General features: G+C 41.7%; 2 protein-coding genes across 2 annotated transcripts in view; both read right to left on the bottom strand.

Moving 5' to 3' along the window:
• Window positions 1–9,840, bottom strand: part of LOC308309229 (kinesin-like protein KIF21A) — a 95,007-nt gene extending 85,167 nt beyond the window's left edge. Inside the window, exon 1 of the mRNA XM_080754737.1 lies at window positions 9,484–9,840. Within this exon, the coding sequence (XP_080610863.1) occupies window positions 9,484–9,533 (50 nt within the window). The 5' untranslated portion in view covers window positions 9,534–9,840. The remainder of the gene's footprint in view (window positions 1–9,483) is intronic.
• Window positions 9,841–22,585: 12,745 nt separating this feature from the next.
• abcd2 (ATP-binding cassette, sub-family D (ALD), member 2) overlaps window positions 22,586–23,805 on the bottom strand; it is a gene marked incomplete at both ends in the record, with an annotated part of 38,155 nt that continues 36,935 nt past the window's right edge. The window contains 2 exons of the mRNA XM_080754354.1: window positions 22,586–22,790; window positions 22,980–23,105. Of these exons, the coding sequence (XP_080610480.1) occupies window positions 22,586–22,790; window positions 22,980–23,105 (331 nt within the window). The remainder of the gene's footprint in view (window positions 22,791–22,979; window positions 23,106–23,805) is intronic.

Raw genomic sequence — 23,805 nt, 5'->3', positions numbered from 1 at the left:
TCACAATTATTATGTGATCGCCTAAGCGCAATTATAAGAGAATAGTGGAAATGGAAGCGCAACGCGTTTTCAGCATGTTGTTCAGCTCGTGGTTCCCAAACTTTTCAGGTCGAGACCCAAAGGAGAGGTTAGACTTTTGCCCGGGACCCACACTAGTGAAAATAGCCTATCTACAAGCACACAGCGCATTGCTTCACGCCACTTTGCGTTCACTACTTTTTTCCCCCCCCTTATAATTTGTATCCCACGATTTTGTAACCCATTTTTTCACCCAGTGCCAATTATTGTCTAAGCTGTAGTCCTGGTTCTCTGCTCTCCCTCTGCCACACCTGGGGAGCCCTGGCTGGCCAGGGGGGAGGCGGTATAGAGACCAGGATTACTGCATGTTGTTGTGAGGGTATCTACCCTAGGAGACACGGGGAGAACATGCAAACTCCACACAGAAATGCCCTGATGTGCGTCCCCTCCCCCCAACACACACACACACACACACACACACACACACACACACACACACACACACACACACACACACACACACACACACACACACACACACACACACACACACACACACACACAGATGGGCAATTATGTACACACACACACACACACACACACACACACACACACACACACACACACACACACACACACACACACACACACACACACACACACACACACACACACACACACAGATGGGCAATTATGTAAGCAAAACAAAAGCAATAGAGAATGTGTGTGTGTGTGTGTGTGTGTGTGTGTGTGTGTGTGTGTGTGTGTGTGTGTGTGTGTGTGTGTGTGTGTGTGTGTGTGAGAGTGTGTGTGAGAGAGAGAGAGAGAGAGAGAGAGAGAGAGAGAGAGAGAGAGAGAGAGAGAGAGAGACACATCATTTGCAGAAATGCCCCATCTGCATGCATTCGGCTGTGCATAAATCCTTCAAAGTGAAAGGCAGCCGTGCATCCTGGATGTAATGTTATTGTAGGTCACATCAGCCTGCATCTATACTGACATCACAACAGCCCCCAAAACCTAGGAAATATTAGTCTCATTGTACCTCGAACAAATAAACTACTACCTTCAATTATTCATGGCAAACACACTTTCTCTTTATAACATCACAGCATTAAGTTAAGGAAACAAACACTTCCCACACACACACACACACACACACACACACACACACACACACACACACACACACACACACACACACACACACACACACACACACACACACACACACACACACACACACACACACACACACATCTCTATCCATTACCTCCAAGCAAAAAAGTAGGAATTACAAGTACAAAGAGTCCTTTTATCACCTTCAACATGCAGGTGGGGGATAGCTCTACTCTAGCAGGCTGAGGCAGGAAGCCACGCACACGCACGAACACGCGCACACACACACACACACACACACACACACACACACACACACACACACACACACACACACACACACACACACACACACACACACACACACACACACACGCACACGCACACGCACACGCACACGCGCACAGACAGCTTCATTGCAAATGTGAACTGTTATAGAGGTGCTGAAAAGCTTTCAATCAAAGTACTTTTCCCTGGAGCAGATCTGAAATTATTAGAGTGTTGTACACCAATTAATCAAGACAGTTAAAATCTAAAGTCACGCTGTAGCTAGTTAAATCCTCTAATTACCGGTATAACTAGTTAACATCTAAAGTCATACATCAAAAGTTAGGGAGCATTGCAGTTAGCTTCTAATTTGACTTTGTATCGATACTAAGGCCAAGCAATCATTTTATTCAATTACAATTTACAATGTAGTCATTTAGCACATTGGTTCTCAACCTTTTCAGGCCGCGACCCACAAAATAATCATATTTGAACTGGGGACCCCCCACCCTGACGAGCACTACTTGGAGTTGGAGGAGTTGAACGGTCAACGGTAGATCGGATATTTTCACAATTTCTGCCTCAAATATTTGACAATTTGGCCAATGTTACATTTTTTATTTTAGAGGTATTAAAAAGGTCTTAGAAGTCCTTTAACTGACACTTTAGAAATTTGCAGATACCATCTATACACTTAAACTGTATGTTGGTGTTTGTTTACTGTTGAGTGAGAAAACAATGTTGCAGATTAAGCTAATCATCTGGGGACCTCCCAAAATCATTTGGCGACCCCCCTGGGGGTCCCGACCCACAGTTTGAGAACCACTGATTTAGCAGACGCCGTTATCCAGAGTAGTAAGCATAAGATCAGAGTACTGTAAATGTCATGAACCCTAGTCATCAAACAACAGGGCAGATGTCATGTAAACACAGTGCAAAGATAACAAACAAGTGCTACAAAGAGACTAGGATACCAGGTAAACATCAAACCTAGCATCTGAACCACATGCTATCTAAATCAATGCTTCTCAAAGTGGGGGTGATTGGTGGGGTACCAAGGGGTCAAACATCAACATGAGTTAATATGGCGTCAGTCATTTTAACCATATTTTATACTCTGGCTATTGACAAATAGCAGATATACCAGCAGAGATCTGCTATTTTTGAAAGATCTTGAAGATATATTTTTTTTACACAAATCTTTGCTTCTGGGGGAACCTGGCACAAAGTGTCTGCGGCCAAATACATATCAATAGGGGGGCCTTGACTTGGAAAAGGTTTGAGATGCAATGATCTAAATCAGTGGTTCTTAAACCTTTTTGGCTGCAGTACCTCCTTCTACTGATTTCTGAAGGCGAGTACCCCCTACCTTGACTACTGCATTTTGCTTAGAAAAATGTACATGAAAAGTCCAGTTCCCATGCCAATATGTTCAACATAAAGCAGCATAATGGCAAATAAACATTGCTTTCTATTCAATAACAGTTGTACTAGTCAAGGTATTGATGTCATTTGGTTTAACAATTTACAAATGAGCAGGTTCACACAAAATATGTCAATGTTTTATCATTGACCATAACACTAAAATACATATTCCCATTTTCTAGTTTTTTTTTCCCCCACATACCCCCTGCAGTAACCCTGCGTACCCCTAGGGGTACACGTACCCCCATTTGAGAAACACTGATCTAAATCATGGCATGCATAACATCTAAACAAGTAGCAAAACTAGCATCGATCTGAAGACGCGACAAGCCGTGTGATACAAAGAGAGAGGAGAGCTAGGGTGTGAGGAGGAGGGGAGGAGTCTGTCTCTCTGTCTCAGCTATAGGGTCTTCAACAGGGGGTCCGGGATCCCTAGGGGGCCCTCAGAGTTACTACCGAATCTTTTGGTGATTTTATTTCTATTTTACATTAACCACTTAGCACCCTAGAATCCCTATACTGAGGAGAACTCAAGCCAAAAATAGCAGATCTATAATCTCACTGACCTTTTAGATCTGCTTTTTTTGCAAAGCGGTTAGGCGTAGAGGGGAAAAAAAACAACTACAGAGCCAAAGTTTTTGCGGGTTAAATGGTTAAATGTCTTCTGAAATAAAGGAAAAACTGATACTCCGTGAAGCCATCTATGAAATCAATGAAAATGTTGAATCTGTAACACATTTTTACACAACATGTCGAGGGGGGTCCCTGCTTCATCTCTCTCTCTAAGCTAGGGGGTTCTTGGCCTGAAAAACGTTCTGCTCTGTCTTGAGTGTGCAGAGGTGACTTTCCAGACCGTGGTGGAACATGAGGAGTGAGTGTGCAGTTCTTCTGACCGGGGCCAGGTGCAGGTGCAGGTGCAGGTGCAGGTCAATTCCACAGCTTGGGACGGAGCCAGGAGGGAGAGGAGTCTACTCTAGAACACTGTTTATCATGTGTGGGTCGCGGACCCATGTGGGGTAACACATTTTTACTGGTCTAGATCCTAATCACAATTATTTGAGATAATAGCATTAGCAATCATGATGCAATTACGTTATTATAATCGTTTCCATGTTGAACAATGTTTTTCAAATAAAGAAAACACAGAAATAGCAGATCTACTGTAAGATTGTCGATCAGCTATTTCCGTTATTTATGTATTTAATTTAATTAAAAGAAAAATGTATGCCTTTATCGATAGGACAGTAGACTGACAGGAAATGGGGAGAAAGATGGGGAGTGACACGCAGCAAAGGTCGCCGGGATCGGGTTAGAGTTATGAGAATTATGAGACGAAATGAGATGAGATATACTTCCCCGAAGGGAAACTGAGGCGTTAGCAGCTTTCCACTTTTGACCACAGCTGTCAGCCCTGGCCCAGATTCAGAAAACGTTATTGTCCAAGGCTAAGAGACAGAAAAGTTGGCTTTGACAATTCATAACACATTACAACACAAACCAGTAAGACTCCCTAATTGGGAGATAAGCGACCATCAGGTCGCAGACACAAACTTTAGAAGGCAATCGTAGCCAATCAGGCGGGAATATGGGAAATGGGACAGATCCATGTTGATGACATGACTTTAGAGATGTGTACCGCTTTGCGTGATTTTACGGCAAAATGTGTAGGAGCAGTGTCCAAAAATGTGTTTTGCAAGAATGGGCCATGGTGGCGCTAGAAGAGGGCCAAGAGGTTGTGGTTTGTCAGCCAAGGAGTGTGCGTGCTAAGTTTGGCATGGATAGGGGCAACGGTGGCGGAGATAAGAGTAGGGCAAAAGTGTGACGTGACGTGTGATGGACAGACTGACAGCCGGTGGAGGTTTTGATAGTAACTGCGACCTGACGGTCGCAAAACAAAGCCCTCTGATCAATGTCTCGATTATCTCGAGACTGATTTGAAAACTTTCAGACCAATTATAAGGCTTATTGATGGACTTAAACAACGTTTGGTTAGGAACATAAAGTATCCTTTAAACCAGTGGTTCTCAACGTGTGGTGTGTGTGTGTGTGTGTGTGTGTGTGTGTGTGGGGGGGGGGGGGGGGGGGGTGGGGGGTTAGCACAGTTGGTTGAGTTTCATGCGTCTAACAGTTTGATTAACTGCCCTGTGTTGGCGGAGAGGAGACCATTATAACTCTAGGGGGGGAGGTGACGCAATTAAATTCCATGTTCCATGTTATCTGTGCCAAAGCATTCAGAAATACAGTACAATTGGTGAGTTCACTGTATCCTCCAAGCCTCCCTCGATATCTTTTATCACATCAGCTGATCTAAGGTCTGTTTCAACAGTGTCTTCTTTTAAAAGCAACTAAAGACCTACCTATTCTCACAAGCTTTTACCTAGGTTTGGAATGTATTGCTTAAACTGTTATTTAATCACATGTAATTGTGTTCACTTTGTGTCATTATGTCTGTTTTTATCTGTTTTATTTTGGATTTTATTTTGGATTACATTTTTAGTTTGTATTGGAATTTTCTTGTAAGCACATTGAGTCTGCGCCTTTCGTATGAAATGTGCTATATAAATAAATGTGACTTGACTTGACATTGCTGTCGGGCAGAAACCTTATTTGTGTTTTTTCGTAAATTAATGCCCTTGATTATATACTACAGGGTCACACAAAAGTATCAGAAGCAGCAGATCCACAAGCTCGAAACACGGTACGAAGCGACACGTTTTGAGCTTGAAGATCTGCTACTTTTGTTGCTTTTGAATTTGAATCCTCTTTTTTTTCTTATTTTTTTTTTAAATATCCCACAACTTTTTTAAACCATATTTTCCACGAGGAATCCAAGCCGCTTCTTTTCACCTGACAGGGATGGGTTTTATTCCCACCAGTTCCTTTCCCCTCCATCAGGCTGACCAGGGGGAGGTATTGAATTTGAATCCTAATAAAGTAACAGTCTTGGACTTATGAGGTTTCCACCTGACAGAGACGATATGTAATTACTCTTACACTTTGGTATTTTTGTAGGCCAACCAATTTCCTCAGATGAATTTCCAAATGAATGAATGAATGAATGGACACAAATATATCCCATAATTTGAGCTTTTTGTGAGTACAGTGTGAAGTTCTGTGAACACAATGGCACAACATTTCCACATGAACACACACTTCTCTGTGAGACTGACTGTCGTATTACCAACAGGCTGTGATTGTGTTCCAGTTTGTGCATTGAGCGTGTGTGGTGTGTGTGTGTGTGTGTGTGTGTGTGTGTGTGTGTGTGTGTGTGTGTGTGTGTGTGTGTGTGTGTGTGTGTGTGTGTGTGTGTGTGTGTGTGTGTGTGTGTGGACATGCTTACATGAGTGTGTGCATGAGTGCGTACACTATTACTATACAGAGTAGAATTGTGAGGAAAATATTCTTGTATTTGGTCGCGGACCCCTCACAAGAGTTTCTGCCAGGGACCTCCAGAGAAAATATGTGTTTTTTTTGTTTGTTTTATTATTCAATTTGTTTTGTCGAAAATAGACTAATTATAAAATAGGTGGTTAAGTGGATTGTAATATAACAATGATATTAATAATTAACATAACTAATTTAGCTGGGGACCCCCTGGAACCCCCTCAAGGAGGACTGCAGTTCCCTCTGGTCTACATTCCATTGCTGCATGTACTGCAGCTTCATTGCTCAATGGCAACACATTGATTGCTATAGGCTGCAGGATGAAGATGGAATTGACCACATGCTCGCTGTGTATCTGCAGAGAGAAGGAAGACTGAGGAGGATATACCAAGTTGGTTTGTAAACAGAGCTCTGGGTCAAAGTCTGAACACACGGTAACAGAAGGAAGAGAGAGAGAGAGAGAGAGAGAGAGAGAGAGAGAGAGAGAGAGAGAGAGAGAGAGACACAGAGAGAGAGAGAGAAACATGAGAGGCCAGCGTCTTTGTCCCGTCTTATTTTGCAGCGATCGAGCTCACATGACATTTCAGATAGCCTTTCGTACACATCCAATATCCCCCTGTCGCCTCTCTCTCAATACTGTGTCTATGCGTTGTTTCAATTGGTTTTTTTTCTTCTTTCTTATATTATTTGACAATTTGGCCCATGTTTGACCAGTTTTTTATAGCATATAGTTTTTAGTTTGTTGACTACTTTTAATCAACAAATGTAATGGTAATACTGGCCATGTGGTTTTTGTTTACATCTGTCCACATGGTGCATTCCAGTTGCCGGTGCAAATAAGGTAAAAATCAAACCTCGGTTCGAACTGGAGCGTGTGTGTGTGTGTGGCCACATTTGCCTAGTTAATAAACTAGACTCTATCACACACTTTTTTTTTTATCGTTTTTTAATCCATTTTATAATGGAAATATATATATATATACCGGTAGATATATAAAAGTATATATAAATGAATAAATAAAAAACGACAACAACAGGCAATGTATTTTTGCTATGTTTGATTTATTCTTTTCTTATTTAAATAAAAAATGAAAACTTCCCCATAGGGGTACTGGAACACCTGCAGCACCCCTAGTTCCCATGCTGTTCCCACGCTCCTGCACAGTGGCCACTGTGCCAAAACATCACATTCACTTTCTCTTTCAGCGGTGTGGAGATGCCCGGAAGCAAAGAAAGTCACCACAGTTTGATTTGATCATTGCTTTAGTCAATTATGAAGGGATTTTAAAAATTAAAACGTCTCAATATTGCTTGGGAAGTCTACTTCGCAGAGAAAACGTGGCCTTCGCGATTCGCTAATCGCGGGATTTCACATCGCGATTTCGGTTTGCGTGTGTCTGTGTGCAAAGCTGCTGCTGCTGCTCTATATCTCTTGACTGAGTGTGTGTGTGTGTGTGTGTGTGTGTGCGTGCGTGCGTGCGTGCATGTGGTAAAAGTCGCACATGCGCAGATCCCGCCGTGCTGACCAACACAATTGTACACACAAAGCCACGCACAGGGAGCTCGTGCTAGCACACGCTCCAAAAACACAGAAGAACTGCTAACACTAGTTGGATCCCAGGGCAAACGTCTAATCTCTCTCTCTCTCTCTCTTTCTCTATCCACTTGTTTCCGCAAGAATTTACTGTAGAATTATGTGTGGAACACATCCGGAGAACAGCAGACATACAAGCTCATGTCGCGTCGCAGATGCAACCGTTGTGAGCTTGTAGATCACTCTCGGCTGCGATGGACACTGCGATGGATATACTGCGATGGACACTGCGATGGATATATCGGCTATATATAAAAACATTTGAGGAATACGTTTATGGTTATAGGCATAGTTTTACTGAGGTTAGGTTTATGAATACCTGGTGGCGACGGTTATGAGGTCGCCGACTCGCCGGATTTGACCCGGGTGCCGGCCGGCCGGAGCAAGCGTGTTTTGAGGCGACTTGGTATGTTTGTGTATGTGTTCTTGTATTCATTTAGAAGCCCTCGCATCATCTAAATGGATCTAATCTAAAAAAAAAAATCATTTTAAGACATTTTATTTTAGATTCCAACACATTCATTCAGAACAGGTTTCAAATGACAATACTATTAAAGAACGCAATAATATTCAAAGTAGAAAGAAAAGAAAATATTGATCTAGTCAGAAATATTGATTGTTGATTGTTTTGTAATCAAAGGTTGTTGTTGATATAGGTAAACTGTTACCCTTCCTATACACAGCTGGTCCATCAGACCGCGCACGCACACACACACACACACACACACACACACACACACACACACACACACACACACACACACACACACACACACACAATCAGTGTCAACAGAGGAGACACAGGATGTGAAACAGTAGGATATAGCCTACTGTAGCCTACTGTGATATTGAGCTGTAAGCTGATAAGTGATGATCAAACTAAGGTTTACATGACATGGACATTGAGACCAGTAAGACTCCCTATTCGGGAGATAAGCAACCGTCACGTCGCATACACAAACTTTAGAAGGCAATCGTAGCCAATCAGGAGGGAAATTGGGAAATGGGACAGATCCATTTGATGACATGACTTTAGAAATACTGTGTACCGCTTTGTGTGATTTTAGGGCAAAATCTGTAGGAGCAGTGTCCAAATATGTGTTTTGCTAAAAAAAGGGCCTGATGGTGGCGCTAGAGTTGGGCCGTGTGAGAAATGAGGGGTGGAGGTTGTGATTTGCCATTCAAGGAGTGTGTGTGCAAAGTTTGGCATTGATAGGGCCTATGGTGGCAGAGACATATAACTAGGCCAGGGCAAAAGTGTGACGTGATGGATAGACTGACAGCCGGTGGAGCTTTTCATAGTAACTGCAACCTAACGGTCGCAATTACCCAAAAAATTGCACTGTGTGTAGCCTACACACACACACACACACACACACACACACACACACACACACACACAATTATATACATAATGTATACTTAGCTCTGGTCCATAGACTTCTAACGCTATGGACCAGAACTAATACACATATCATTCATATTATGCAATAGTGGCATCATTGTTGCTATTATAATGCCACGGACATCACAATAACAACACGCAGGAAATAACAAGTGCATTGTCCCTGAATGAGAGAGAGAGAGAGAGAGAGAGAGAGAGAGAGAGAGAGAGAGAGAGAGAGCATCTCTTCCCCCACATGCACAGCATTTCCCATAGACAGACAGCGGGTCCTTACCTGAGGGCGACCCGCACCGTGCTCTCATCCTGTCCCCCGCAGCTCGTCATGTTGTCACCGGAGGATGAGAGGACCAAACCCCGGGTTCAAAATAGACGGATGTCCCCGGCCGGGCCGAGCCGAGCCGAGCCGGGCGGCTTTCTCCTTTATCGGCTTAACGCCTCCTCCTCACCCCCGCCTCCTCTACAACCACGTTCATAACACTAGTACACACCCACAGCCGAATGTGTTATTTACATATTATATTTACATATTATCACATGAATAATGGTGTTCCTTTTCACCTGTGCGCGCGGTGCATATTAATAAAGTAAAAATGTCGGTCTCGCAGGGCTGCTAGGTCCGTTGGAGGTCGCATGTCCACCAGCCAGCGGTGTGTGTGTGTGTGTGTGTGTGTGTGTGTGAGACGCGGAGCCCCGCTCCCCCCTCCCTCCCCCGGCTGCACGCGCGGAACTCCTCCTCCTCAAGTCTCTGGTTGGCGGAGGCAAGGTTACAACTATCCCCCCAGGAATCCGCGGAGAAAAATTCTTGATTCCGCGGAGAACAATCCTGATTCTGCGGAATTCTGTGGTGAACAATTCTTGATTCCGCGGACATTAATACACAACCTAAAATGACCAGTTATCAAGCTAAAAATGATATAGTTCTAATAATCAAGTAAAACCCTTCACGAAATAGCTACAATTAATTGTAATTAGTGGTTAGAATAATCAAATAATCATTTTTGAGAATAAAAATCTAATATTAAATCTATTATTTTTTAATTTGTTATTGTTTTTAATAATTACTTTCTGTTGCAAAGACTATATTGTCATGCAAATTAACCAATGCCCATAGTAACCACATTTTAGAGGATAGCCTACCTAGTACCTACTACCTAGTATGGGTGTAATATTTATTTATTCTCTTCTGCATTAGCATTATAGAGGCAGAGAGGAACTATAGTTCAGGACACAGTTTCTGTCAGGAACGAATGTGGGACCGGACCAATACAGCCTTAGTGCAACCATAGAGTGCAACTAGCAGGAGGGAAGCTAAGCTATTCCCCAGGCTCTGTATGAAGTGGCCACTTGCTAGACCATGTACACATTGTTTTATAATAGTAGTAATGACTACTCCCGCCGCTCTGCTGCCACTCGCGACCGCTATTCCGCGGACGTCAGAAAAGTCCGCGAACGGCCGAGAAATCCGCGGGTGGTCGCGAATTCCGCGAAAAATTCTGCGATCGCGGAACCGCGGATTCCTGGGGGGGCTCTGGTCCATCGCGTCACCTCCAGTGACGCTCTGCCAGACCCAAATGAATAGACCACGTTTTCTCAGCCCCTACGAGCGCTCAACTTTAGTCAAAATAAACGAAACTACTTCACCACTTCACCACTCACCAAAGGTAGTTTTGCGTTGTTGACAGTCTATTCTCCGCGGTGGGAAACCTCTCTGCACTCCACCCACTCTGTAAAATACACTATTTTTGTCATGAAATAAAACGCATCCAACTCGACCGCCGCTTATTTCCGGGTTGTGAACCGTTGTGTCTGCGGTGGCCGCTGGGTGGCTCGAGGTGGATGCGTTTTATTTCATGACAAAAATAGTGTATTTTACAGAGTGGGTGGGGTGCTGAGAGGTTTCCCACCGCGGAGAAAAGACTGTCAACAACGCAAAACTACCTTTGGTTTGGTGAGTGGTGAAGTAGTTTAGTTTATTTTGACTCAAGTTGAGCGCTCGTAGGGGCTGAAAAACGTGGTCTATTCATTTGCCGACGGGTCTGGCAGAGCGTCACTGGAGGTGATGCGATGGACCAGAGCTAGGTTACAACCACATTGGTTACCCATACAATTAAGTGACTCTAGGGGTAGAGGTTAAAGGTCAGTCATAAGAATAAATAATATTGTGTGATTTATTGCGTAATGAACGCCTCGGACTGATTTTAGTCTGTTTAAATGTGCTTCCCCCCCAGACAGTCCAAACATCTCTGGATTCAACTTTCAGTTTATGCAGAGAACGTTTGTGTCCAAGAAACAACCTGCCCATCACATCCCTCTCGGCAAGGGGAGGGCATAGCACTGGGCGTGGTTTACTACAAATCTCCCATTCATTTTCCCCATAGACTTTTACAAAAAATATTTATAACAATTATTTTAAGCCTAGAACCAAGCCATCCAGGATTCCAGTGAATCATGACCATAAAACCTTTGATTCTGTGAAAAGAAAAAAAAGATGAAAATCACTAAACAAAGGGTATTTATTAAATGTAGTGTATCATATAATGTAGGCTATTTCTTTATTTCTTCATTTATTTAACAGAGTCAATGATTCACCACCAGGATCCTGAATGGCTAGATTCTATATCTATTCTTAAAGTCATACATTGTGAGCTGGTAGATCTGTTGTTTTAGGTGAAGATAGGCTATTTTGTGTAGATTGAAAAAGAATACACCAAGTAGCCTACAGCTCTACAGCGCAACTCAGGTCAGTGGTTAAAGTTTAACCACCATCAAAATCAGTTTCAGTTTAACCGTTAAACTGATTTTGATGAATTCCAAATGCGGCACCCCTGGACTTGCATCACGGAAACTTTGACTTAACACGATATATTTCATTGACCGGGGTTGTTGTTGTCCCCTACTAACCAATCTATAAATAAGCTCAAGTTAAAACATATGAGCTGTCCTGTTACAGGTGTTTCTTGAATATTGTTACGACACTAAGCATCCACACATGCGTATGGCACCATCTTGTGGTTATGTAACGCTATTACATGACCACATAAAATAAATTTACACTAAAATAGTGACTTTTTGCAGTTCCAATGCTAACTGTGTTCTAAAATATTATATTATATTATATTATATATACCAACAAATGTTTTTTACCATCCAAGTGGCCTGCCATCTAGTTCTTAACTTGCTAGTAGCCTACTTGCATCATGTAAATCAGTGGTTTCAAGCCCCAAATGAATATGTATGCAGGCTATTTGCCTTGGACCCCGTTCGAAATATAAGTCTATAACACATTTTTTTACCTTGTAGATCCATTTTTCCAACAGCATGTATAAAGGTTAAAGTGTTAAAAATTATGTTGCTAACCATACATTGCAGGCCCGGTTCCACGGGGGTGCTCAGTCCTGCTAAGCACCCTCAGTTTTCCAGTGGAGCACCCTCAGATGAGATTTAGAAAAAGTTCTCTTTTTTATTTTATTTATTTTTTCGTTTTGTCTTCTAAGTTAGCTAACAATGGCATGTTAGCTTTGAGAGAACCTGCAGCTTGCGCCTCCCCTCCCCACTCATTAGTGAAGCCAAAAGGTGTTAATAGTCGGCCAACGGCAAACAAAGCTTTTGTTTGGCTCCTACATTTGCATGCACATGACATGCATGCACGCACGTGTGACGTGTGGGGGGCTGACTATAGGTTAACTTAGCCCCCCCCAGGTTAGAGACCTATGTTTAATATTTTTCTCAACATTTTCTTGTCAATTATACCAATTCAATGTAAAGGAGCCTTTGGCATGAGAAACATAAGTTTACATTGCCTAAGCAAGTATCAAAATAGTAATACAATAAAAAAAAGTAGAAAAAGGGGACCTTTTTCTACTTTTATACCTGTACAGTTGGAGGGGGCAGGGGGTACAGCATTGTGTAAACAGGACTATGTCACATGTTGTCCTAATGTACATGTTAATAGTCAATATACAGGCTATAAAGTAGCAGTATGAAATATGAAATACCATTCCTTTTGCAATTTGTCTTTGGAATGCTTTCTACATAGTAGCCAATAGCCTACTGTGTTTTATTTGTCATTCAATTTAAACTAGTTTAAAAAGGACACCAATTTAAACAAGCCCAAAGACCATTTTTAATGTGTTTGTTTTGCTATTTTATTCACTGAATAATAACATGAAATAATACAGTAATACAATAATAGTACATATTGAGATCATTTATTTAAAATATTATTAATAGTATTGAATATATATTTTAACAAGCAAAATCTTATCTTGCAAAACGAATGTCTTAAAGTCTGTTCCTTTCAAATATTTAAGGGCAAAAATTACCTCATGACTGCTGCTGTTGTTTTGCTTGTAAAACCTCTGTCAGGGACTTAGTCACTTAAATGTTACATATAGCCTACATTTCTGTTGCTTAGTGTACTTTGTGAAACTATCAGAGGAGACTATTAACGACCTATAACGGGCTTCACCTGTGGACATTCATTAATCCAGCGTGTGGACTGGATACACCACAACGTTTCTTTTCAGCAACAGAGACACTGGAGCTGATTTTCCTTTTAAACTGGCTAAAATAAAGGGACTAATGGCTTTTTCTGTAGCTTGCAAAAGCTTTTGCAATGCTGTTGCATTCTGTTAAATGAAAGTTAAGTAGCCTAAACTCCTTCTGCATGGACCGTCTGGACAGGAGGCAGGAAAGCATGATGCAACGCTTTTTTTCCCCTTCTTTTTTGAGACGACATTGACACAGGATTATGGAATATATCCTTACATTGCAAAGGTAATCAGCACCATTTGTCAGACTGGCTGCTAAGTAGCCTACAAGTCGCAGTCCTGCAGCTGGTGGTCCCAGAGCATCATGCATGCTGAGTGAACAGTACTGAGAATTTATGTCAGTGGACGCTGGTTACTGATGCGGCCGCTTTCGGCGGCCGATTGACCGGCACATCTCTAATGAAAATAGATTGGACATCCATCCAAATTAAATTGACAAAGACGAAAACTAAGGACATTTTCTCTATCATTTTAGTTAGTTTTAGTTAGTTTTGCAAACACACAATACCGTTTCAGTTTAGTTATCGTTTTTTTTAAAAAGCTTAGTTTTTATTTTTATTTCAGTTAACGACAATGTTTTTCCATTCTAGTTTTCGTTTTTTCGTTCGTGTTCATTTACGATAATAACCCCCTGGTGTTGACGTCACAGGCAAGAGAAAGCGAGCGCTTGATTTGTTCAAAAATAAAACTACCATATTCCCCATCCACCTTCACCACTACTGCACTGACAAACCGGACGGAGCCAAGAAGAGAAAAAAAGCGCTCCTCTTCTCACTGCTGCTCAACGCAGCCTAGATGACATGACACCCCCCCCACCCCCCCTAAATATTTTTACATCGAATCTGAACGAATCACACAAACGATCAATTTGGATTCAAAACAGCGATTTTCGCCGAAAAGCTACAAGTTTGCATGCCTGAATAATAAAACAAAGCTTCCGATTGTTTTGCTAATAGTGATGGTTGGTTTAATTGTCTGGCTGTCATTGCCTGCGCAGTGGGCACAGTGGGCACAGTCAGATATAGACAGGCTACAGGGGGCGCCGCTGCAGCTGCCGCGCTTTATTGGACATAAAACATTTTTAAATATATGGGCAACCTCACTTAAAAGGGGGGCACCCTCAGCCATTATGGGCACCAGCCGGCCCTGATACATTGTGACATGTTGTGAGATCTGCTATTTTCAAAAAATACAACACAAATTTTGTATGGGGGTTTCTTTTAAGATGGGTGTTTGCAGACATTTATCTGGGGGGCCTTTGATATGAAAAGAATGTGGGGACCACTGGTTTAAAAAGAATTATGAAGCAAGCCAGAATAAGCAATGACGTTTTGTATGCCAATTTGGAGTTAACTCTGCCCACTTCGGCCGCCATTGCCGAGGGAGACCAGTAAAAAGAAAAAAAAAAAAAAGTAAAAAAAAAAGAAAAAAGACTGGCTGTAGTTGCTTCTTGTCGGTGAGGTGGTGTGTAGGCTGGCTGTGTACATTTGTGTACATGTGTACTGACTAAAGTATTCAATCAATCAAATAACAGATGGCCACGGCAGGTATCTAATACAAAACAATTAATTCAATTAACTTAAGACAAAACGGAGCAACAGGGTGACTGGAGAAAAAAATGACTACAGAAGACCAGAATTGGAGATTTCCACAAGAGCTGATTGTGTGTGGCTTAGATCACTCTTCTCCTATCTCTAACTTGGGTGTCTGTCACTCTAATTTTGTAATAGGTGGACAGTGTTGCATTGTTGGTGTTTTAACAAGTGCACTGAAGCATTATCTCATTTCCAACTTGAGGCAACAGTAGGCCTACTGAGAGATCAGATGTTGAAACATTTTCCAGTGACTAAATATAAAATAGCCTACAATTTAAAAAAGTGTTATGCAAGTAAACAACATTCGATTGTGGTTTAATAAATAGGCTTAGGCCTAAAGAGATTAGGTCTATATTTTAATCGGCAATGCAACACCATTGACAACAGGTCCCGTCTTTGGAAACACGCACGCACGCACGCACGCACACACACACACACACACACACACACACACACACACAACATATGTTTTAGTAGTAGGCCTATATATAAGTACCTGTACTAATTTTACCCATGTGCCTGTGTCCCTTTTATGCCCATATATATCGCTGTCCAATGTCCATTATTCATGGATTATTACTTTTTATTATAGCTGGGATATTTCTGTTCTCCTCTTTCTAGTGGTCTCTGCTGATGAGAAAATGACAAAGGGTTCTTCAGGAGAATGGGGTCTAAAGCCTGATGTCGTGCGAGGCTGTGTTGCATACCGATTGCAAAATTGCAGATCTACAAGATCACACATCTAGGCCTAAGTAAGCCAGGGTTCTCAAAGTGGGGGGCCCCAATGGTCCTTGGGTGTTCCAGGACCCCATGCAGCTAAACATAGCATCACAATCATTTATATGTTGGATTTTCAATAATAGCAGATCTACAGAGGTCACAGCGCCACTTAGTGCCACACTGAGAGATTGTTCATCTGCTATCCTTAAAAAATATCAGAAATGTTTGGAAAGTTTTGAATAGCCTACTTTAGATATTTTGTCTCTTCTGGGAGGGTCCCTGTCACCCCTGTGGGATGCTGTGTATCACTTCCCTGTCACAAAAGTTAAACCTTTTCATATGGGGGTTCTGTGTATCAATTCCCTGTCACAAAAGTTAAACCTTATCATATGGGGGTTCTATGTATCAATTTGGGGGTCCTTCACATGAAAAGGTTGGAGAACCACAATTGGGCTTAATGCAAGTTCAGCAATGAACTCTTCTGACACAGGAAAATGCTCAGTATATTAATGTATCCCTTTGGAAAGTCTCAGAGTTCAGTTAACACTTATTGTGATGTGTTTTTGCTGTGAAGAAGGGAAAAAAAGTCTCACACAACACAACTTTAAAACCAATCTTAATAGGACCCAAACTAAGGAAGAACATGGAGTTGAGTTGAGTCATTCAATTTCAACCTTGACATGCATGAGCATTTTATATAAGTCTGTACAGCTGTTTGTATAACTAATTACATATTTAAAACATGACGCTGCCTTTCTATTCTGTCTAAGACACGTGTTTCCCAAACAGTGGAGCGGGACCCATTTTTGTATGGGTCGTGAGTAAAATTCCCACAAAAATAAAAAAAGTCCAAACCTTTTTCAAAAGAATTTTATAATAAAAATGTTTTTTTTCCCCCCAAGAAATTCCATAAATAATAAATAAGCAGTAGGCCTAGTTTGGGTTCCGGAAAGATTTATCTTATGGGTCTCGAGCTAAAACGTTTGGGAACCACTGGTCTAAGACAATAGAACCACTGGTATAAGACAATAGACGTTATTGTTGGTTAAACGATTGCACTGCATTCGTTAACAGTTCAGTGACAGTCTGACAGAGTCTTAATAATGCAACACAGGAAACTTGTTTTCTTTTTACATGTGTGCTGCTGACCTACAACTGACGTCCGACAGTATCAGTCCGAGGCGAAGCCCATTCATTGGAAGTCCAATGAATGAGCAGAGCAAAGAAGAGCAGAGCAAAGAAGAGAAGAGAAGAGAGGCTGTCTGGGAGCCAGATGGTCCATCGGCTCCTCCAGGCTTTGTGTCGCCTGGTTAAATGTCCCTGAGCAAGACAGCAAGACTGCTTCCCCACGCGCTCACTCTTGAGCCATTTCCACTTCTGTTGAAGACTGAGTGTTTGTACAGTATATGTCCATGTCTGCCCTGAATATCATTACCAGGCAATCTATACAATGATATATGATAAATGGGATTACAGCAGAAATTAAATGCAATTGATGGAGATGTCGGACGAGCCACTATAGGTCAATTAAAACAGCTAATTGCAAAGTTTGTTTACGTGAAAATCCCTCATGCACCAGCAACTTATTTGGCAGTGGAGGATTTGTCCTTCGGGACTTTCTGGGTGTTTTATGAATCAAATTAAATATAACCTCTCCTGTCTACAGTACACTTGTCCATGTGATTCAGTGTGCCACGACAGTCAGTGTTTGTCCAGTCTATGTTCAGCCTGGACGTCCGAACCACAGGAAATAATACCTTAACCCATTTAGGCCTAGAATTATTGAATGCTTTAACCAGTGAAAAATAGCAGATATAGAAGCGCTGCGTGCTTGTAGATCTGCTATTTTTGAAAAAGTCATGAAAATGGGTGCAAATCTTTGAATAAATGTATTTTCGAAGCGAATGTTTGTAACTCAAATTTTGCTTCTGGGGGGTCCCTGGAACTAGATATTTTGAGATGGGCGTCCGTGGCCAAATACATATCATATTGGGGGTCCTTCACATGAAAAGGTTTGAGAACCACTGACATGGTAGTCTCTCAAGAACAGACTAACTGAGCTCCAGTTAAGTGAAAAGGACCCTTTTTTTGACGATGGCTGGCCAGATTGCTGACACAGAAACATAGGTTTTTCAAAAAATCTTCAAAAGACGCTTCGGGTCAAAATTCTCATTTGCACGATTTTTCAAAAATAGCAGATCTACAAGCTTGTATATGAGCTTGTATATCTGCTATTTTTCACTGGTTAAAGCATTCAATAATTCTAGGCCTAAAAGACACCACAGTAATACACTGCATACAACATTCTGAAATTAAGCTCCTGCCTGTTAACTTCGGATACATTTCTGGTAACCGATGTACTGTTCTATGCTGTTTATTAACCTCTTAAAGCCCTATATGCTTAGATGTACGTATATACGCAGTGCACCTATAGTATAAAGCACTGTGTCGTGAGAGCTAACAACCACATAGACTGTAAAACATATGGACTGCGTAAATGAAGACAATTTTTTCAGCGATTTCAAATCGGCCATCTTTCTATATCCGGTCTATTTCCGGTCTGAAATGCAAATGGCAATTAATGCTTCACTCGGTAGACCCAGTAGAAAGCCTAGAAACATACCCTACTTTATCATTAATTTTAAAATGAATGGGAACGTAAGGTACTAAACGCATATATGATCATTACAGAGCTCAAGGCCCTATGCTACAGTAGATAGGAGAGTGTGGAGGGCAGCGATTCAGTAGTTGCTGTTGGCTAGACCGCACTCTCGCATCGCACATACATAGTTGACCAGGGTGTTCGGCGCGGAATCGGTACGCCGCGTCGGGTTCAAGTTGATCGGAATATCCTGTTTCCAATAAACCCAACTATCTTCCAAAACATGGAACCTGTAATAACTAAAATATCAACTGCCATGAGTGATTATCTTAAAGACAATCATGACAATTCAGTGCTCGAAATGCTTCATACGTACATCCAAAACTGTTACTTTAAAGGATACAAATCCAAAAGCGTCAATAGTAGCAGATCGACAAGCTTGAAACGCAGGGATCTGCCACCTTTGATGCTTCTAGTGACGCTGTAGTATGATCAAGTACAAAACGTGTACTGTAGCAGTAGGTGTGCGTGTGTGTAGTATGTGTGTGCGTGTGTGTGCGCGTACATCATTCTTTTTTTTAGGTTTGTCACCTGTGCACCTGACTTGCGACCTGCACTCATCGATACAGGGTTCCCACACATTTTTACCAATTAATTTCCAAAACGTTTCCAAAATATTGAACCCAATTTCCACGACTATATAACAATAATTCAGCTCAATAACAGGTCGCTTACTCCTATGCGCAATGCCCAAAGACAGGTAGCGTATGCCAGTGGTTCTCAACCTTTTCAGGCTGTGACCCCCGAAATAATCATGTTTTAACTGGGGACCCGTCACCCTGACGAGCACTAAGAGTTGAGAAATTTTGTCACTGTTCTATTGTGAAAATAGCAGATCTACATGCTCACAACGCCTCGCAATATCGTCTATTTTCACAATTTCTGCCTAATATTTGACAATTTGGCCCATGTTTAATTTGTCATTTCAGAGGTATTAACAAAATCAATAACCAAAGACAATGCATAGATATTTTTTCCAGGACCCTTCCAGGAAAAATATTTTTCTAATTTCAAAATATTTCCAGGAATTTCATGACCGTGGGAACCCTGTCGATACCTTTATGCACACATCGGGCAATGCCAACACATCTGACCCCCAGAATAACCCTGCTCAGCGATCACACACATAAGTATGAGAGCACATCTCATCCTTTAGTGTGTTTCTGATTAACACACATACACCCCAGTCTGCCCATCAAGTAAATGCAGGAATAATGGTGTCAACAACACTGCAATCAATTGCAACGTTGATAAAAAAAAGAACACGCTATATACACAATGTATCCACTAGATGGCACTAGACCACAGAGATCAATCTGTTGCCTGAGCTCTCATACAACTACAACTACAACTACTCTTGCACAGATTCAAACCTGTGCGAGAGTTTGAATTTCTGTTTGTTATTTCTTTCCTAAGAAATGTGCGCCGCAAATAAAACTATCCTGAATGACTGATTGTTTTACTGTTTGGTTCGTTCGCATGGTTCTGTTAGAACAGTGGTTCTCAAACTTTCTTTTTCTCAGGTCACCCCTCTAAATAACTTTTTTATTCCAAGGCACCCCAGAATGACATTGTTACTTTATAGAACCTTACATGTATGTCATATTACGGTGCGTAAATATGAAAATCTTCCCCCCTTAAAATACAGTGTGTGTCACAAGGACAACTTGAGAGAATAGTAGTTTCCATTATGACAGATTGAAAATAACTTATATACTTGACGTTTAACCACTTGAACCCAAGCATTCCTATTCTGGGGGGAACATTCACTAAAAATAGTGAAAAAAATCTACAAGCTCATAACGCGTCACAACGTGGCACGCCTTTTCCGCAGACTTACGGAAAAGTGTGCATAACCATTAGATAAAGGGCTCTGCCAGAGCCCTCACAGACTTAATGATTTGACAATGAACACAGCCCTAGGCCCCCGCTGACTTAACGTGAATGCGCATTCAAGTCAGTGAGTCTGTAGACTCTGTAAAGAGGGGACTGTGGAACTGGGCCAGAGTGATCCGTGTGATGGGAACGTTCTCCTCTTGCTGAAAACGCTTTCAAACGCACAAACCTTGCGCGTTGCTATGAAATGTCATTGGACTCACTATTAACATGATTCATACCAATCTTTTTGTAGATTTTAGCATAATTCTTTATGCTACACTGTCTTCGTACATTATGGCCCCAGGTACCTTGTGATAGACTGTTGCTTTTAAAGGGATTTAAGTCTAAAATAAATGAAAGAAAGAAAGAAAGAAACAAAAAAAACAAAGACACTTAAACTATGGTGGCAAGACAATCAATGCTAAACTCTGTACAATCAAATGAAATAAAGTAGAGGAATGCCGCGTTTGGGACCAATGCAAAATGGTTCCAGATTAAAAGACAACAGTTTCCCCCCCGCTAAGATACAGCTAAAATATCGTTGTGACCTGAACCACAACAACAACTTAAAACAGCCTTCTAATGCAGAGTAAAGTGCTATAAAAATAAACTATCGTGCCGTATTGTTCAAAATATTAGTGGTTTCTATGAGCCCCTGTGACAAATTGAAAGGGAAACGCATGAACAATGTACAAACTGGGAATGCAGCCAGCAACTTGGTCCCAAAGAAAAAAACGCCAAAAAAAACATGTTTTGGGTTTTTCTTTGGTGATTATGGTTGCAGCCAGTGTGCGTTACGACATGGACATAATACTTGTTGTTCCTCGTTTTCCACCGCCGATTCCCTGGAGAATAAAGAGTGCAAAACGCAGGGATTGAAAAGAGGAGAGGAATATAACCTGTAAAGCTCCACTACACACAGTCAAATCCAGGGTGTTTCATTCAACTGTTGATGCTTACATGTATTAAAGCAAAATAAAATCCCACAACTGAAAAATGTTTTATGGCCAAGTCCAAATGTGCGATTTGTGAAACGCTGTGAAAGGAGCCCCCCCCCACACTAGCACGGATTCCTAAACAAATTAACACAATATGTAAAATTATGACGTTTTTAGTTGTCACATATTGAGGCTTTAACCCTTGCCTCTATATTATTATCTGAGACTATTACGATTTTATGGAAGATGCATCTGAACAGTTTGAACTAGTTTGACCACTTCAAATGCTCTAATGGTAAAATAATAACCGAAAATAGCCTCTCTACAGACGCTTTGAGAGAGAGATTGGCTATTTTCGCTGCATAAGATGCTTCCACGGAAGAAACGCAGGCTTCAATGGAATCCAAATGACTGAGATCAGTCGTGCAGACTGAGAACTCTAATCCGTGTGTAAAAAGACCTTAGGATTTGACTGTGTAGAGAGCTTCATAATTCCTCAAATACCTGGAACGCGCCCGAGTCGCATTAGATTTTAACCACTTTAACCAGTATTTTGTGCTTTGACCATTGAAAAATAGAAGATATACAAGCTCACAGCGCGGCACCGAGTGCCGTGCTGCAAGCTTGTAGATCTGCTATTTTTGAAAAATCGTGAAAATGTGTGCAAGTCTTTGAATATCTTTGACCCGATCTTTGACCCGACTTCTAAATCCTTCCTCTAAATCAGTGGTTCTCAAACCTTTTCATGTCAAGGACCTCCAAAATTACAGGTATTTGGCTCAAAATATGTTGTTCCAGGGACCCAGAAGCAAATATTTGAGTTACAAATGTTTGCTATTAAAAAGATATATTGAAAGACTTGCAAAAAAATCTTGATTGTTCAAAAAATAGCAGATCTACAAGCTTGCAGCGCGGCACTCGGTGCCACGCTGCGAGCTTGTATATCTGCTATTTTTTCAATAGTTAAAGCATTAAATAATTCTAGGCCTAAATGTTTCTTTTTCTCCTCTCCTCTCCTCTCATCTCATCTCCATCACTCTTCAGTGGTCTTGAGGACCGAGTCCTCTCCTAGGATCTTGCAGAGTTCGTTGAGGCGGTGTTGCATCTTGGGAATGCCGGCCAGCTGGGTCTCCAGCCGCTGCTTCTCCTCGGTGAAGGTGAGGCGGGTGGCCGTGTCCAGCTGCTCGAACCGCCAGCCGCCCTCGCCGTCGAACTGGAGCAGGTGGGTGTGGTACTTCCTGTGGACAGGAAGAACGCTCAGGGTTTGCAACAGAGAAAGGAAAAGAATGTTCCGATAGAGGAGAGAAGAGAAGAGGAGAGGAGAGGAGAAGAGAAGAGAAGAGAAGAGAAGAGAAGAGAAGAGAAGAGAAGAGAAGAGAAGAGAAGAGAAGAGAAGAGAAGAGAAGAGAAGAGAAGAGAAGAGTTACCACAGGGAGGGTCTGTGCGTGATTGAGAGGAGGGATATCCCAGCATCCTTAGCAGCCTGGAAGATCTTGCCCTCCACGTCGATGCTTACAGCGCTGGTGCACTCGTCCAGCAGGGCATATGTAGGCCTGTCACACAGAGACCATGGTGGTGGTTAGTACGTATGTCTCATTCTGTGATGGCTGTGTCAATTCAATTCAATTTATTGTGTTGGATGCGTCCCTTAGATGAGTGGTTCCCCCTTTTCCAGTACAAGGATAGGCTCTGGCCCCCCACTTGTGAAATGGCTTTAAAACAAGCTCATTGTGTGAGCTTGTAGATGTGTTATTTTTTGCTGTTCTGCAAAACCATTTTGAAAATGTTTCACAACAATGAAATGCCCAAGACAGCGAGGAGAACCAGCAATACTAGGAGCAATATTTCTTTCCCAAGAAGTGTGCGGGACCCATTTGTGGTTCGAGGACAATTGTTTTGTGGGTTGTGAGTGAATATCCAGTTTTTTTCCTGTTTCATTTAATTTAATTGTCTAAAAAGAAAAAAGCAAACAAAAAAAGAAATCACAAGTTTTTATCAATTAAAAACCATCCCAACATTTTTCAAAAGTACCCTATGAATACAATCAGAACATCGAATTTCTATAAATACCCCCAAAAAGGAAAATGTTCCCGAAGTAGTGAAAATAGCAGATCTACAAGCTCACAACGCAGCGACAGCTTGGATATGTTGCTATTTTCACTAGTTTGGGTCCCGCGGGCAGAACATTTGGGTCTGGAGCTAACCCTAACCCCAATTTCCAGGACTATCTAACAATAATTCAGCTCAATAACA

The sequence above is a fragment of the Nannobrachium achirus genome (assembly GCF_963921795.1).
Source record: "Nannobrachium achirus genome assembly, chromosome: 23".
Classification (NCBI taxonomy): Eukaryota; Metazoa; Chordata; class Actinopteri; order Myctophiformes; family Myctophidae; genus Nannobrachium; species Nannobrachium achirus.
This window is presented reverse-complemented; position numbering and strand designations above follow the sequence as displayed.